The sequence below is a fragment of the Prionailurus bengalensis genome, chromosome C1 (assembly GCF_016509475.1).
Source record: "Prionailurus bengalensis isolate Pbe53 chromosome C1, Fcat_Pben_1.1_paternal_pri, whole genome shotgun sequence".
NCBI lineage: Eukaryota > Metazoa > Chordata > Mammalia > Carnivora > Felidae > Prionailurus > Prionailurus bengalensis.
In genome coordinates this window covers 25228033-25244993 of record NC_057345.1, presented here as the reverse complement: position 1 = coordinate 25244993, position 16961 = coordinate 25228033, and the positions used below count along the sequence as shown (strand labels likewise).

The following is a 16961-nucleotide window of genomic DNA, read 5'->3' as shown; positions in this document are numbered from 1 at the left end:
CACTTCACACATCGGGACCTCTTTTCCAGAATGTACATAGAAATCCACCTCATCCTTTTCACGGGTCCTGTTGCTTTCCGCGGTATAGGTGTGCATAATTCACGAATCCAACTCGCCACTGATCAACACTGGGGTTTCTGAGACGTCCATTCACTCTTTCAAACAAAGCTATGAGAGCATCCTTGGTCTACCCACCATGAGTCTCCATTTCTAGAGGTGGGAAAGCCGGGTCAGGCGAGAGCACTTCGAATGTGACCGCCAAGGAGTCAGATTCTGAAGGCTTCTTGGACAGGGCTGCGAGGTTTAGACTTTATCTTGCAGGCAGTAGGAAGACTTAAAACTTGTTTGGTTTGATTTTGTTTTTCTAAATTGCTGTGTATCTTTCCTGCATTAAAAAGCCAATATAAGCACATTTTAAAAACTTGAAAAAATAAAGGGAAAAAAAAAGCCCTACTATAACTTATTGCATAGATACTGAAGTTTTCCTTTTTAGTCTTATTTTCTGGTGCATGTTTTAATTCCTGCTAAATTATCATCATACTGCCCAGGGGCACCTGGGTGGCTCAGTCGGGTAAGCGTCCAAATTTGGCTCAGGTCACGATCTCATGATCCGTGAGTTCAAACCCCTCATCGGCTTCTGTGCTGACAGCTCGGAGCCTGGAGCCTGCTTTGGATTCTATGTCTCCCTCTCTCTGCCCCTCCCCTGCTCACACTCTGTCTCTCTCTCTCTCTCAAAAATAAACATTTTTAAAAATTTAAAAATAAATAAGTAACAAAAATCATACTGCCCATTGATTTTAGAACCTGCTTTTTTCATTTACGGTTTCTGCATAAGCATCTTTCCACGTGACCACAGAGTCGTCAGAAAAAGGTTATTTAGTCGGTGGGCTGGCTGTTAGGGCCTTTTCAGCAGCCCGCAGAATGCCTTCTCCCTGGTGCTTCCAGTCAGGATCCAACCAAGCCCAAGTGCCCCTCATATAAAGGAAACACACACTCCTCCACCAATCCCAGCCTCTCAGCCCCATCCGGTTGCCCCCATCCGCCTCCTTCCTTCCAGCCACACTTCTGGAGAGTCAACCCACGCCCCTGCCTCCACCACTGCACCTCCACTTACTCCTCCACCCACCCCACCAGTCGGGCACTGTCTCCTTTCCCAGCTCCCCTGGCCGGGTCCCTTTAACCTTGACCAAGTCCTGCCTGCCCCCTTGACAGCCCTCCACCACCCCACCACCAACGCCCTGGTTCACGAGGGCTAGCAGTAGCCCAGAACTGCCTTCCTGCCTCCAGCCACGCTCCCTCACCCCTCAGGGTCCAGGCTCAACTGTTTAGCTGCAGTATTTTTTTTCAAATAAAAATCTGCATCAGTCCCTGGAGGAAGTATCTTTCAGGGCTCCCTATGGTCCTCCAGATGAAGCCCAACCCTTAGCCTGGAATGCAGGGTGATCTGGCCCTGGCTTACCTTCGGCCTCACCTGTCCCCGCTCCCCACCTGCACTCCACCCTGCAGAGTGACCCTTAGTGCCATGTGCACCCCACATTTTCTCTCCCCTCTCACTTCTGTACATTGTTGTTTTCTTCTCATAGACCTCCCTTCCCCGCTGCTGCCTTCTTTGCCCGGATAACTTCTAATCATTAGAAGCCACCTCCTCCAGGAAGCCTCCCCAACTTCCTCCCCATCTGTCAAGGTTCAGTTGCCACCCTCCAATTTGCCCTCATAGCATCTCGTATTTATACTGATGACAGCCTTTACTGTGCTGTGTTCCATTCATCTGTTTGAGGTCTGTCATCTGACCCATTTCCTCTCTTCCTGGCCATCCACATCTTCCTGATTCCATTCCCTGAAGATAAGGTCTGTGCCTCGCTCACCTCTGAATCCTTGACCTAGCAAGTGCATGATTCTGAGCTTGTGCCCAATAAATATAGGGTGAAGGCATGCATAAGCAGAAACTAGTGAACATCTTGATGGAGAAGCTTTTTGCATCCTGAAGATGATCTCTGAGCAGACTCTCAGAAGTTGGGGTGATTGGATTAAAGGGTAGGAACAGTGAAAGCTTCAATCCCCATAGCTAAGTAGCTTTCCAAAAAGATCTAGCAATCTTCACTCCCACCAGCAACTGTAAGAGTGCCTGTCTCACTGTATACTTGAAGCGTGGCTAGTTTTTGTTGTTGTGTTTGTTTTTCTTTTTTTTTAAAGCTCATTTTATAGGTAAAACATGCCACCCTGTTCTAATTTGTATGTCTTTGGTTACTAGTGAGGGTGAACATTTCCCCATAGATTTGCCTTCTAAATGTATTTCTTCTTGGATGTTTGGTCACGTGATGTGGACACTGTGAAAGCAGGTGGGCATTTTATAGGATGATTTTGGGGGTTGTGTAGGAAGGCGCTGGAAGTTGATGCTTCAATGGTCCTGGTGGGGGATGTGCAGGCAGGATCACTGTGGGGCCAGCAGTACCACAGGGGCCCGGGGCGGGGGTTGGGGAGGACATCCAGGAGGCAAAGTCAACCCACCCTGCAGACTGACAGCAGATGACGGGGGCGGGGGTGAGACAGAGGAAGGGGTTGGGGTGCAGTCAGGTTTCTGGCTTGGCCAACTGAACAGAAGGAGGTACCATGTGCTGAGAAGGCGCACATGTGGACACAGGCACACAGACACCACAAGACCCCTCTCCTATCTACTAGCTACGTCTGATGAGGAACAGCCAAGTCGGGTAGCTGAGAAGGCAGGGAGGCAGGAGCGTCTGATCCGGCAGGCTTGAGAGAGACCAGGGGAGCCAGACTTTGGAAGGATTTGTAGGGCAGAGAGTGGAGTTGGGAGGTTGTCCGGGGATCATGAGGGTCTGTTCAGGAATAATGACAATTGCAACTGAGCTAGAACTGTGTGCAAGGCCTTGCCCTAACTGCTTAGCGTGTATCAACTCACTAGCCACCTCAGCCCTCCGAGGGAAGCATTCTTATCATCCATATTTTATAGATGAGGAGACTGTGTAGTGCAGAAGTCCAGAACCTTGCCCAAGGCCAGACAACTTACAAATGGTGGGCTGGGATTGGAACCTGGGGGTCTGGCCCCAGTGTCCGTGCTCCTCACCAGGCGGTTCCAGCCTTTCAGGAGACATGGGCACACAGGAGGGGTGGGGGATACTGGATGAGATCCCCCAGAGGATCTCGACTTTGGGGGCCCTTCCTGGATGACCCCCAACCGTGGCCACATGCCAAAGCCGACCTCCTCCGAGCAGGAATGGGGCTTCTGAGCTCTGCTGGACGTACCCAGCCCAGTGGCTGAAGCCACTGTAGACGCGTGGCCCCTGACCACAGCCCACCCCCCACGCAGCCCCTCAACTCATCAGTGTCAGACAGGTCTCAACTCCCAGTCACCAAGCCACAAACTTCCTTGCGTCCCCTCCCAGTCTCTTCTCCTGTCCAAGGCCAGTCCTGCCCCCTACCCAGGCTAAGCACGCCAACCTCTAATATTATTGTCCCCCAAACCTGTCCAAGGTCATGTCCTGTTGCACTGCTGGGAAAAGCAAAGGATTATGTATCCAAATATTCATCAAAAGGGGCCTGGTCAGGTAAACGATGCTCTATCCAATAAATGGTATATTGGGCAGCTGGGGAAAAGGGGGGCAAGCACTTCAAGTATTCAGAGGGGATAACCGCAAAGATAATGGTCAGTGGAGGCAGTGGAAAATGCAAGATGCAGAGCGGCATATCTACTGTGCTACCACCAATCGGGGGAGGGGAGGAGGGAGGATTTGCCACCATATTCATATTTGCCTGCATACGCGCAGATCACCTCTGGAAGGAGGCACAAGAAAAGAGTAGCACTGGCTCCCCTCCATGCAGAGCAACTGGCTGGATGGGACCAGGAAAGACTTTGCACTATATATACTCTTTTGTACCTCTGAATACCTGTACCATGTGAAAAGAATATATTTGTATCCGAAAATAAATAACCTGCAACATTAAAATTACATAAGCAATTTCTCATGTGTATGTGTATGTATAAATGAGTTGCTAATGCCCTCCCCACCACCCAGGACCTGGAAGAGACTCTTCTGGTTGCTGATCCTATTTGCACTTGGCCTCTTAGGGCTGTACCTGTATGGGCTCCCTGTAATCAGGTACAACTCCCTTCCCCCAGCCCTCAACGTGGGAACCAGCAGGGTCGGGGCCTCTTCTAAGTGCCTCCTTGAGGGATGGTGGGTGATGGCTATCTTGGCCGCACACTTGTCCTTGTGGGCTCCCCCTCCTTGTAAAGTGCAAAGAGAGAGGGCCCCTCACTGCTGCCCCCACCCCGCAGGCATCTGGAAGTCCTCATCCCCATGGGTGTCTGCCCTTCTGCCAGAATGGCCCTGCTGAGAGACAACTTCACGGGTCTCTTGCATCCCTGGTAAGGAGCTAACACCCACATGCCCTAGAGAGCTCTGCCTTCCGTGTCCCTGCCCTCCACACATCCCTCACCCTGGCAGGGTCAGGTACTCCTCCCAGGGGCCCCATCAGGTCACACATCTCCCAATCCTCTGTGTTGGATCTAGGCTAGGGACTTCTAGGGGCGGGGGCTGGGTGGGACCCATTTGTGGGGCCCTAGGGTACGGCACTGGGGAGGTGGCGGTGACAATGCACCAGACCAGTGGATGAACGGACCTATCTCTCCGTCCCTGTCCCGGCCAGGGCCCGGCCTGAAGTCCTGACCTGTACCTCCTGGGGGGCCCCCATTATTTGGGATGGCACCTTCGACCCAGCTGTGGCCCAGCGGGAGGCTCTGCAGCAGAACCTCACCATTGGTCTGACTGTCTTTGCTGTAGGCAGGTAAGGCCTGGGGAGGGGAGCGGTGCTGTCCAGGCAGGGAGTGGAAGGGGTGTGCATGGGACGCAGGGATGGGGCACAGGGTTCTCCCCGGCCACAGGATCCCAAAGCGAAGAGGGAAGCAAAGACAGCACCTCTTGTCCCAGCCTCCCGGGGAGCAGGCAGGACCACCCTTTCCCTTTCCCTCCTCCCTAGACACCGGCACCATGGAGCCCACCCAGCACAGGCCCCTACCCAGGGACCCTCCTGACCATCTGCGTGAGGAACTGTCACAACCTCAGTGATGACAACAACGGCTGTTATTACAGCTTAAGATTCTGTGGGCAGGAACTCCCGAAGGGCTCCCCGCTGCTCCCCCATGTCTGGGCCTCCCCTGGGATGGCCGACTGCTGAACACCGGTGCGGCACCTGTCTTCACAATGCCTTCCGCGCGGCTGGCTGGGCTTCCTCACGTCGCCGCGGCATCACGGGTCCAGGCCTTCGTAAGCTTTAAGCTTCGAAGGCTCAGAGCCCTAACGAGTCAAAGGCTAACGCTGCCGGCCGTCCCAGGGCCAGCACGGCCCCTCTGCCGCGGGACCCTGTTGATCCAGGCGGGCAGTGGGAGCCCACGGTCAAGGCAGGGAAACCAGGGCTGCGAAGGCGAGCGATCTGCAAGCCTCTGCGCCCGCCTTGAAAGCTGCTGCGGCTGGAGGGTTGCGGAGCCCCGGAGCCCGTGGCTGCAGGGAGCCGGGAGCCCGAGCCCGAGCGCGGCCGTGGCCGAGGAAGGCGCCGCGCTCGGGCTGACCCGCCCCGCCCCACCCTGCCCGGCAGGTACCTGGAGAAGTACCTGGCGCGCTTCCTGGAGACGGCCGAGCAGCACTTCATGGTGGGCCAGCGCGTGGTGTACTACGTGTTCACCGAGCGCCCGGACGCCGTGCCCCGCGTGGCGCTGGCCCCGGGCCGCCTCCTGCGCGTGGAGCGCGTGGCCCGCGAGCGGCGCTGGCAGGACGTGTCCATGCAGCGCATGCACACGCTGCACGAGGCGCTGGGCGGGCGGCTGGGCCGCGAGGCGCGCTTCGTGTTCTGCATGGACGTGGACCAGTACTTCCACGGCGCCTTCGGGCCCGAGGCGCTGGCCGAGTCGGTGGCGCAGCTGCACTCCTGGCACTACCGCTGGCCGCGGTGGCTGTTGCCCTACGAGCGCGACGCGCGCTCGGCCGCCGCTCTGGCGCAGGGCGAGGGCGACTTCTACTACCACGCGGCCGTGTTCGGGGGCAGCGTGGCGGCGCTGCGCGGGCTGACGGCGCACTGCGCGCGGGGCCAGCGGCGGGACCGCGAGCTCGGCCTGGAGGCGCGCTGGCACGACGAGAGCCACCTCAACAAGTTCTTCTGGCTGCACAAGCCCGCCAAGGTGCTGTCGCCCGAGTTCTGCTGGAGCCCAGACATCGGCTCGAGGGCGGAGATCCGGCGGCCGCGCCTGCTCTGGGCGCCCAAGGAGTACGCCCTGCTGCGCGACTAGTCCCCGACCCCCCGCCGGCCCGGGAAGGGGGCCCCTGAAGCCGTCGGGGCGCCCCGGAGGGCAGCGAGAGCTTGGATCGAAACAGCCCTGCCCGCCTGGCCGTGGGATCGTAGCGGCGGGAGGAGGAGGCCCTGGCCTTTGGGGAGCTAGCTGTTCTACAGGAGGGAAAGGTCCCTTTCCTCCACTTTCAACAGCCACCGACAAAGCACCGCGACAGTAGCGCCTCGCAAGCTGCCCTTCACCTCTGACCTTACTGGATTCGGCTGATGCCTCCTGCAGAGCTGTTTTAGCCCTTCCCGCCCCGCCCCGCCCCCCCCCCAACGCCAGCCCCCAACCCCCTTTTTGATAAGGAGACTGAAGCACAAAAAGGGAACGTAAGTGCCTAAGGCACAGAGAAGCTGTGAGTCTGTCTGGGCGGCAGCTGGAGAGCCAGGACTGGCTCTCACTCCAAAGAGAGTAGCTTCTGGGTGAACAGGAGAAAGCTGCTGCCACAGAAGAAACATCTGAGTCCTTGGCTTTGCTCCCCCCACCCTCAAGCAACTTTGTACGTATTTAAGTAATATTATAATAAAATTATTCCAAAGGTATCCTTATGGCCCTCTCTCCTGGACAGTGTCCACAAAAAGGACATTTCCTTGATGCGGGGCCCACAGTCTGGGCCTGGTAAGTTTCCTTACTCGTGGCTGCTATCTAGACTTTTCATCCCCGGGTGGGGGCGCTGCGGGGGGAGTGGGAAACACAGGCTCTGAACGGCAGGTGAAATCATCAGGCCCTGCAGGAAAGGTTGTTACGGGGCCAAGGAGACAGGGAAGGCAGCAGCTTGGAAGCCCCTGCGCTGTCCTCTGACACTTGGGGAAACTGAGGCCCTGGGAGGGTGGGATTTCACTCCAGGTCTCCCGAATCCAGTATGCAGTGTTCTCACAGACCTTGCGTTTTTATGAGCCTCCACTGTTCCCAGGAAGGACAGCAGTTCCAGCGTAAATCCGTCCTGATGGTTTTCACAATCTGATCATTTTTACAAGCGGGTTCCACTTATTGATGATGTGACATAAGAGATCTCGCCCCTCTCAAACGCAGTTCAAAGCTCCCCACTGCCTCCCACCCAAACTGGATTAGCAAAACCCAGAAGGCCTTTTGGACTCTGGTTTAGATAAGCACAGGCCAGCTGTACCTTAGAACAGGTTATTGCTTGATGGCTCTGAGCTGGCACATTCCTTCCTCTCCCTCACCCTGCAGCATTCCCCGAGGGCCACCCACACCCACCTTCACACACACCCCGTGGCCATGAGAGGCCTGAGCACCAGCCAGTAAGATCTGCTTCTCTTCTAACTCTGCGCGTGACTGTGGACAAGTTCCTCACCTTGCTGAGCCTCGGTTTCCTCAGATTTGTAAAGCGGGGGTGCCCATCACCCTCCCTGCGGAGGTGGTCGTGATGCTACAGAAAATGTAACTTGCCTTCTCCCCGTCCTTGCCTGTCCCTTCTCCACCAAGTTCGTGGAGTCAAAGGCTTTGCCAAAAGAACAGCCATTTCCTGTTTTAAATGATGGCTGGGTCAGGGGTTTCCAGGTGCTGGACTGGGACAGCTTTCACACTGTGGGTAGAGACCTTCCTGAGGACAGGGAAAGAGTCAAGGAAGATGCAGTGTGGAACAGACAACCTCTTGGGAGTGTCTCCCTCCTTTGTCTCACCCAGAGGCCCATGGAGGGACATTAGAGGGACTTGGGGCAGAAGCAGGAATAACAAGGGCGGATAAGCTTCTTCTGCAGCCACTTCCGTCGGTGTCACTGTCAGTCAGCACTGTCCTCAGCACCCAGGCCGGGGCCCTCAGAGACAGCGGAAGCTCCTGAGAGCTTCCAGGTGAGCAGGTGAAAAGCTGCCAGTCCTCCCAGTCCTCGGAGTGTCGCTTCTACATGCAAAATCTTCACCTGCCCCTGCTGCCCCACCCTGCCAGGCCAGCTCAGATGTCATCCCCAAACACCAGCAGCTGTCTAGCCAGGGTTCACCGGTCATAAGGGATTTAGATCCACCGGGGCCATGTCAAATAATAACAGTCACACTTACTGGTACTTAGTCTGCACTGGGCAAAGTTTGAAGCATTGGCCATATATCCATTCATTTAATCCCCACATGCACCCTATACGTTGGTTGCTGTCATTTCCCTCATTTTACGTATGAGAAAATCAGGCACAGAGAGGTTAAGTGACTTGCCCGATGTCATGCCACCAGCAACTTAAATTCACTGATGTGAGAACAAGCAGGAAATCAAACCTGCCCGGAAGATGGAGATCCAAAGTCAGGAACCGAGTCTGACGCAGGCTCTATCCAGGTCTTCTCTGTCTGCCTCTGCTTCTGTCTGCCTCTGTCCTGCTTGTGTGTGGCCCAACACACGTCCCTACCCCTGGGCCACGGGCTCTCCCAGGCTCCTGAACTGGACCTCTTCCTAATTCACGGACCGGAAAATCTGATTGGAGAGTCAGCCAGTGGTGTGCTGGCAAATGTTTAGCAACTGGCTCCTCCAGGAAAAAGAAAGCCCAGATTTGTAGCCTTCGCCAGTTTCTGTTGTAGAAACCCCACCATGGCCGATTCAACACCACCACATCCACCAAATGTGGAGTCGGCCACGTGCGTGTGGTGTGCACAACCCACTCATGAACCAGGACAGCCAACGCATCCCGCTGGCACCATCGCTACCATCGGTCTAAGACTTCAACGGCTCAGTCAAATGTCCACTGCTGGCCACTCGGTTGTGGCTGGGATCGGGTCAAGTGATGCAAACATGGCCGCCAGAGCTCACCCCTTAGCACAGCAGGCTGTGGGGGGTCAATTTCCGAGAACGCCTTGAGGCCTGTGAGGTTACTGAAGACAGGTTCCTGGCTACTCCATATCCATTTACCCCTCATGTCAACACATCTGGTTTCCTTTTGGGGAGATGTACTACAGATTGGGGTTTCACCTGATGCTCCAGGCCTAGAGCATGGGCTGTAGGTCTAAGCCAATCAAGTATAGACATTCTGGTCATGGTGATTGGTTCAGGGATGGGACCTACCCCAGTCCCAACCAGCAAGACCCAGATATTTGCTGGGGCTTCTAGAAGAGAGAGAGGCTTGACTGCAGGAAACCCTGCGGGGAGCCTGTGAGGCTGGAGCTGCTGACCCCCCAGGAGCCTGAGGGTGAAACCAGCTCTTAGAACAAAGCAAAGTGGAGAGCTGGAGACACAACAGTGAGCCCTGAGGCTGGCCTGACTCCCGCACTGTCCTGTTATGAAAGCCAATAAATCCTTGTTTGGGTTGGACTTTCTACACTTGCAGCCACGTCTTGACGCACAAGGCCTGTGAGGGCTCAGAGTGAACTCCTGAAGGCGAGCTCCATGGTGACTCTTGGTAGAGTCACTTCTGTCTCACTCAGAATGCCCCACAGAGGACCAGCCTTGATAAACTCTGGGGTCATTAATTCCTGCATCTCTCTCCTCCACAATCAAAACATTGACCCACGTGGGAAAAGTGGATTGAAAGGGACTTCTTGGTTCCCTCAATCATGGGAATCGTGTCCCAGTCAGGGCACTTGCGGTGCACCCCTGAAGATAGGGTACTGGGATGTGGCCGCCCCCCCACCTGGGAGCGGGGGCTGTGAACCCCACTGGACCCCATACATCCAAAAAGGCTTCATTCAGAATGAGACAAACCTGGGTGAGACGTGTGTTCCTGCCACTTAATTACAGCATGATCCTCGGCAAAAACAACAACAACGAAACAGAAACAAAAAAAAAAACCCCTCTTGGTTTTCTGCCTCCTTCATAGGGGGCCATAGGGTGCCAGGCACCAAGCACTTGGCTCAGCAGCTGGGGTGAGGCCAGCCCACGGGAAGGGGCCATTTCCCTCCTTCCCCAAGTCTGGGGGGCGGGGGAGGGGAGAGGAGCAATGGAAAAGTGCCCCCCAGCCCCGCCCTCGCACGGAGCACGCGAGACACCACCGCCACCCAGGTGCAGGTACAGTTTATTCTTCACAACAGAGAAATACAAAGAGCAGAGGGTTTGGGATTCTTGGTCTCTCGCCCCATGTAGTGTCTTCCCCCACACTGGATTTTTATTTTGCTCCCCACCCCTTCTCTTAAATAGAATGCAAACCTGTTTCCTGAAGCATTGAGGGGCACCTGCCCTCACCTCCCTGCCACCAAGATGCAGACTGAGAAGCCGACAGACTGTTTTCTCTTTTTTAATAAGGTAACTAGTTCTAGATATGGTGGCCTGGAGGTCCCATAGAAAAAAGCAAATGGGGTGTTAACAGTATGTATAACAGCGTATTTACAGGGTAGTAACATGCGGACAAAAAGCTACAATACTGAGTATCCGACGACGCAAGTCAAACAAAGGGGTGGGGGCTGGGGCAGAGAACCCCATGGGAAAAAAAACCCCAGGAAACGTTAAACTGGTAAATCAATGGCGAGTTAAGGCTTAAAAAGTGTATAAAAATAACACAGTTAATATTCAAAACGGAACTCCAGATACAGAATATATAGATGAGTTTCTGTCTAGTTTTTTTTTTTTTTTCCCCGGGGGATGAAGGGGGGCTTCTCCGGGCTCTGTACATAGTTCCTATATACATGGACACGCATGGCTTTCAGATCGGGGTGTGTCTGTGGGGGCTGAGGGCAGGGTCTGCTCCTGGGACCCTCCTCCCCGAGGATCCCTTCCCTGCCGAGGGGCCTAGGGCCTGGACTGGGGATTCCCCCCTTCATGACAGGGAAGACACATAACCCCTCCCTGGGCACTGCCCCATCTGGAGGAAATTCTGGAGGGGGGGTCCTAAGCCTAGGCCCACTCCCTCCCCACCCCCCTGCCCACAGTCTGGGATGGTGGGAGAGGTAGCCAATAGGTTTCCTGGCCAGCACCGAGGTAGACTGGGGTGGTCTTCAGGGCAGTGGAGGGCCAGGTCTTACCCAGCCCACCCTCACCCCATTTCCCTGGGCCTGTGCCCAGCCCAGCCCAACGCTGCACCCTTTGGTCCTGCGGATCTCCCAGCCCCTCTCTTGTTTTGCCTCCTGAAGCCCGGGCAGCCCCAGGAGCTGCCTCATCCCTCTGCTCAGTAATGCCCAGGGTGTAGCCCGAGAGGTTGGAGCTGGGCACCTAGGGGTGAGTGGCTCACTCCAGATGCTTCCTGTCCCCTCCCACCTGGGGGGGGGGTCCCCTTTGCAGTCCAGAAACCCAGGCCTGAGCCTTCCCTCAAGACCTGAGGCTGTGGCAAGAGAAGGTCCCACGCTGCCCTCTGGTTCTCTGTGTCCATCTGTCCGATTCTTTTCATTTCTCGGTCTTAGCAGCACCAACTTCTTGGCCAATAAATATCTTTTTTGTTATTTCCAAAACAAACTTAAAAACAAAAACAGTGAAGCAAGTGGAGGGTGGGGAACAAAAAGAAACCCAACAGAGAGGTTCAAAGTGCTCTGAGATCGTCTTTGGATGCCACCAAAACAGTCCAGAATCTTGCAGTTGGCCTGGCCGCCCCCGGGAGCTGGACCGGGCAGGGCTTCTGCAGCCCAGGCTTTCTGGAAGGTCAGGAAGGTCATGAGAGAGCTCGGCTGTTCCTGGAGGGCCCCTGGAGGAAGCTGGGGCCTGGTGCTGCCTGGGTCTGTGTCTGCCAGTGGGCAGGGTGGGGCGGCGCCTTGGGTCGGCTCAGATGAGGGAAATTCGCACCGGGATGCCGGGGGACTCCGTCCTCTGGGGCGAGTGATGGCTCACCAGGTGCTCCACCACCGTGTGTTTGGACATGTGCTTCATCAGGTAGGTCTCCTGTGGGCAGGGGTGAGATTCAGAACATGCAACCCTTGGCAAGACACGCAGGGGAGGCTGCAGTTCCCACAAGTGGCCACGGGAGGGCTCCGTGGTAGGTGGGCCAGCTGGTGGCGAGCAGCCCGGCTCTAGGCCATCAGGTGGGCCGTGAGCATCGGTTCTAGCCATGATGCTGCATTGCCGCCACGCGTGGGTGCTGGCCCGTTTACCAGACTGTGAGCCCACAGCATGCCAGCTGGAGAGCTGGCACGCACCAGGCTCGTCCCTCAGAAGTGCCCACCTGAACTTCCTGAGGGCCAGGCCAACTGGCTGCACCTCAGCCTGCCTGGGGGATCAAGCACAGCCGCCCCCATCTGGCCGGTGCTCCAGCGAGGGAGAAGCAGGAGGCCTTGGTCTGAGCTGGGTCCTGCCACCTCGTAGCAGTGGAACCTCAGATACGTCATCTCGTATGTCCAAGCCTCCTCTTGAAGGAACCACCTCCAAGGGTCGCTATGGCAGATAGAGCTCCCAGCACGCGATAAGGGTCAAGGGGACTGTTCCTCCCCCAGTCTCTACTCTGGATTCCAGGCGGTGGTGGGAGCCCCAGCCTCTGCCACCCCACCCCCCCACGCAATCCTCCCTTGGGAAGAAGCCGGACCTGATAGGACCGGTGACTTGGGGAAGCACAAACTGGGCATGCTCGGCTCGTCCCCTGACTGTCCCCATGGCTCTGCTGAGTCTGACCTGAGGCACCCACAACTGGGCGCGTGAGGGGACCCGCAGGCTCACCTGCAGGCCCGGAGGCCCTCACACTCAGGTGGAAGGAAGTGGGAATACCTGGTGAGCCACCACTCGCCCCACAGGACAGAGTCCCCCGGTCTCAAACATCACCTTGCTCAGAATCAGTCATGTAGAGGAAGCCCTCAAATGTGGTGGCAACAGGCTATCAACACCACCAGAGGGAAAGCCTCAGCAGCACGCAAACTAGGAAACTACTCTTCAGTGAATATACTGCAAAGAAAAAAACGACCCGGGTGGGGGCAGGGGCACAGGGTGGGGATCAACAGACTAAAAGATATATTGACAGGGTACAATGTAGGGATCTTCCTTGGATCTTGATTACAAAATCAAATTGCAAGTAAACAAAATGCTGGCCTAATTCAGGAGACAGAAAATGTGAACGCTGACCAGGTAGCTGATGGTACCAAGGACTTAAGGGAATTGTAAAGATACCGTGGACATGTTAAAAAAGAGGAGTCCTGATGTTTAGAGACAGAGCGAAAAATTTCAGATGAAACAACATAATGTCTACAGAGACATTATAGGGACAGAAAATAGGGATATGGATGAGCCAAGATTGGTTGATGGTTCTGGGGGCTAATGGGAACGTGGGGGTTCACTCTTCTAAGATGTTTCTTTTATGTATCAAAGTAGTTTAAAATTCAACCCATTAAAATGTTTGGTTTTTTTTCCTTTAAAGGTTTGTCACTGGGGCACCTGGGTGGCTCAGTCGGTTAAGCATCCAATTCTTGATCTCGGCTCAGGTCATGATCTCAACGCTTCATGAATTTGAGCCCCGAGTCAGGCTCTGTGCTGACAGCACAGAGCCTGCTAAGGATTCTCTCTCTCTCTCCCTCTCTCTCTCCCTCTCTCTGTCTCTGCCCCTCCCCTGCTCGCTTGCATGTGCGCTCTCACACGCACTCTCTCTCTCGCTCTCAAAAAAATAAAATAAAATAAACATTAAAAAAAAAAAAAAGATGTCAGGGTACCTGACTAGCCCAGTCAGTAAAGCATGTGACTCTTGATCTCAGGGTCCCGAGTTCAAGCCCCACATTGGGCATGGAGCCTACTTAAAAAAATATCATGCCAACTATACTTTACTTAAAAATAAATTTAAAATAAAGGTAATTATTCTTGTTCTAGAGAGTCCAGTCACCGCAAGACAGGTGAGCTGGGACACCCCCGCTGCCCCCAGAATTCAGACAGACTCCATCTAGAATCTCAGTCATGGACGCCTGTGGTCCCTCCCCCTGGGAGCAGATGTGAGGAGGTGGGTGTCCAGAACTTGAGGCCGACACCAGCTGACGGTCAGCCGGCTGAGTGGGGCTCCTAGGTCTCTGGGGTGCCCTGCCTCTCCCCTTGGGGCCCTTTCCCTGCAGGTTCTGCTCTCTGTCTTTCAACTCTCCTCTGCCCTTTGAACTCCAGGGAGGGAGCAGTGTCATGAACCCAGTGCTCAGCAACCACAGGCCTGGCTGGCACCTGCCATACTCCTCACCACCCGCCGTGTGCCCCCCTCTCAAAAATATCCTCCCGGACAGTCCCCTCCCCCCAGTGGCTTCCCATTCTACCTGGCAAATATCCAAACTCCCTAACAAGGCCCCACAGCCCCGTGTGACCTAATCCTCTTTCAGTTCCTGGAACCTGCCACGTTTGTTCCACCTCAGGGTGTGCTCCTGCTTCGAAGTTTCTCACCCTCCTTACCCTTCAAGGCTTCGTTGAAATGTTACCCCCTCCCCTGACCTACCCAGACCTACCCAGACCTACGTCCCTTTCCCAATTCCGTTCTAGCCTCCCTGCTGCTTTATCAACCTATGTTTCCTTCAGACCAGTGGTTCTCAGGCGGAGGCGACTTCACCGCCTGCCCCAGGACATTTGGCAACATCTGGCATTTGGGGTTGTCACAGCCTGGGGAGGGACAGCTAGTGCACAGAGGCCAAGGATGTATCTAACATCCTACAATGCACGAAACAGTCCCCGAGCACAAAGGTACCCTGCCCAAATGTTAACATGCACCGAGGACGAGAAACCCTGCTTACGGCAATTACCATAATTTGTCATTCCATATTTATTTGTCGGTTACTTGTTTAATATCTGTCTCCGGCAGTAGAGTCCAATCTCCCTGGGGGCAGAGAATATGTCTGTTTGATTCATCCTGACTCCCAATAGCCTGGCACAAGTGTTCAGTAAACACTGAGAGAATAAATCATTGTATTAGCGGATGTTTATTAGGCACTGGCTCTGCTGGCCAACAGCCCTGTGAGTTGAGAACTGTTACTTCGTCATTTTACAGATAAGGAAATTGAGGCTCAGTGATCTCTGTCTGGATTTGCATGGGGGTCTATTTGCAGAATATCTGATTAGCTGGAGACGCACACACACTCAGGTGATTTGCCCAGCCTCCCTCTTCTTGCTGAAAGGCCCTTGCTTAGGGAAATTCCCACCCAGGGACAGAGGGTTGGATGAGATGACCTTTCTGGTACTGCTCAGGCCTTTCCTGAGATGAGGAAGCTCTGGGCCGAGCCACTGCGCCCTCTCGTGGCCACGATGGGGGTTGTAGCTTGCCCAGCGGGGAAGGTCCTTCCCCGGCTCTGGCTCTGGAGAGCAGGGTGCCTGGCCCCCCACCACTGCCTTCAGTGTTCCGGGGCCTGGAGGAAACCAGGAGGCTACAGGCCGCCAAGAGGCCGGAGGCTCGGCCCAGGGCAGCCAGAAACAGAACTGGGGAGCCGAAACCCTGGCTCTGCCACTCATCGTGATCTCGGGGAGTCGCTTCCCCTCTCTGGGCCTCGGTCTCCTTGTCTGCAAAGTGGGAAGAATCAAGATGGCTGAGGCCACGGGAGAGGAAGAGGTCCCCCGAGGACCCCAGGCACTCACCGAGGTGTAGGCCCGCCCGCACATGCTGCAGCAGTAGGCCTTGGCGTGCTTGATGGCGTGGGCGGAGAGGTGGATCTGCAGGGACGCGGAGTCCGAGTAGGCCCGGTAGCAGTTGGGACACTTGTAGGGCTTGTCCTTGTTGTGCTGGCGCTGGTGAGACTGTGGGGAGCACAGAGGGGTCAGGGGCCAGCCGGGGCTCCCCCCAGCCCCACCCCGGCTTGGGCTCCCTTTGCAGGGGGCCAGGCAGGCAAGGGGCAGGCGGGCACTCACCTGGAGGTTGGAGAGCTGAGTGAAAGCCTTTTCGCAGCCAGGATGTGGGCACTTGTAGGGTCTGTCGCCTGTGTGGATTCTGCAATGGGCAGTGAGGTGGAGTCCCTGACAGATACCCTGGGCCGGCTCCGGCCCCCCAGGCCCTTGGATGGCCTGCACCATATATCTGACTCCCAAGCCGCCCTGTCTCCACTCCATACACTCCCCAGAGAGCCCCAGGCAAGGGCCGGGGACTTCACAGGTACCCCCTTCTCCTTCCTTCTCTGGCCTCCCATTGCCCGTCTGTAACCAGAGCCCTCCTGCTCCCCACAGCTCCCTGCTGAACCCCACCCACCGCCAGCGCCCATTCAGAGACCCGGCCCAGCCCCCCAGCCTCAGGGGCCCGCGCTGACTGCTTTCTGCCCCTCTCTTCTTAAAAACCCACCTACAGACCACCTCTGAAAGAACACAGATCCACAGCTTTGCCAGGAACGTGCCTGTCCACTCTGCCTCTTGCCTTCAGAAGGAAATGTCTCTGACTGCCTCCCAACTTCTGTCCCCTGCCCTGTCCCCACATCAGATTCATGTCTGGGATGGCTACCTGGTCACCCCAGCTACTGAGAGAATGCAGGATGGGGAGGCCCGGCAGTTCAGCCCTCTCTGTCCTTCCTGTGAGCCCTCTGTCCCCTTCCACTCCTGGGTTCTCATCCTGGCTGCGCCAGCTACTAGCTGGGCGACCCTGGGAAAAATCACTGAGCCTCGGTTTCCTCATCTGCAAAATGAGCATAAAAATATGACCTCACGTCACTTTGTACTACACTTGATCTTAGCCAAAAGGCCGAGAAGCGATGACCTCACGTCACTTTGTGAAGATTATGTTAGATAATACGTGTTAAGAGGTTTGGCCAAGTGTTGGCACAAAGTCTGCACTCAGTCAACACTTGCCAGTATTACCATCATTCATTCATTCATTCATTAACTCAACATTCATTACGCTGG

The 16961-nt window shown here is 55.5% G+C and overlaps 2 protein-coding genes and 1 pseudogene across 3 annotated transcripts in view; 1 reads left to right on the top strand and 2 right to left on the bottom strand.

The window, feature by feature from the left end:
* The first annotated feature begins 3748 nt into the window (after positions 1–3748).
* Positions 3749–6888, top strand: A3GALT2 (alpha 1,3-galactosyltransferase 2). Its single transcript, XM_043578660.1, has 4 exons — positions 3749–4118; positions 4298–4387; positions 4669–4806; positions 5614–6888. The coding sequence occupies exons 1-4, from the start codon at positions 4015–4017 to the stop codon at positions 6299–6301; spliced, it is 1020 nt and encodes a 339-aa protein (XP_043434595.1). The 5' UTR covers positions 3749–4014; the 3' UTR covers positions 6302–6888.
* A 3608-nt stretch (positions 6889–10496) lies between these two features.
* The window catches only part of ZNF362 (zinc finger protein 362), a 40021-nt gene continuing 33556 nt past the window's right edge, over positions 10497–16961 (bottom strand). For both annotated transcript variants that reach the window (XM_043578658.1, XM_043578659.1), the window contains 3 exons: positions 15984–16062; positions 15714–15872; positions 10497–12083 (listed from right to left, as the gene is read on the bottom strand). In XM_043578658.1, the coding sequence (XP_043434593.1) occupies positions 11967–12083; positions 15714–15872; positions 15984–16062 (355 nt within the window). In that variant the 3' untranslated portion in view covers positions 10497–11966. The remainder of the gene's footprint in view (positions 12084–15713; positions 15873–15983; positions 16063–16961) is intronic.
* Positions 16666–16812, bottom strand: LOC122482173 (annotated as a pseudogene).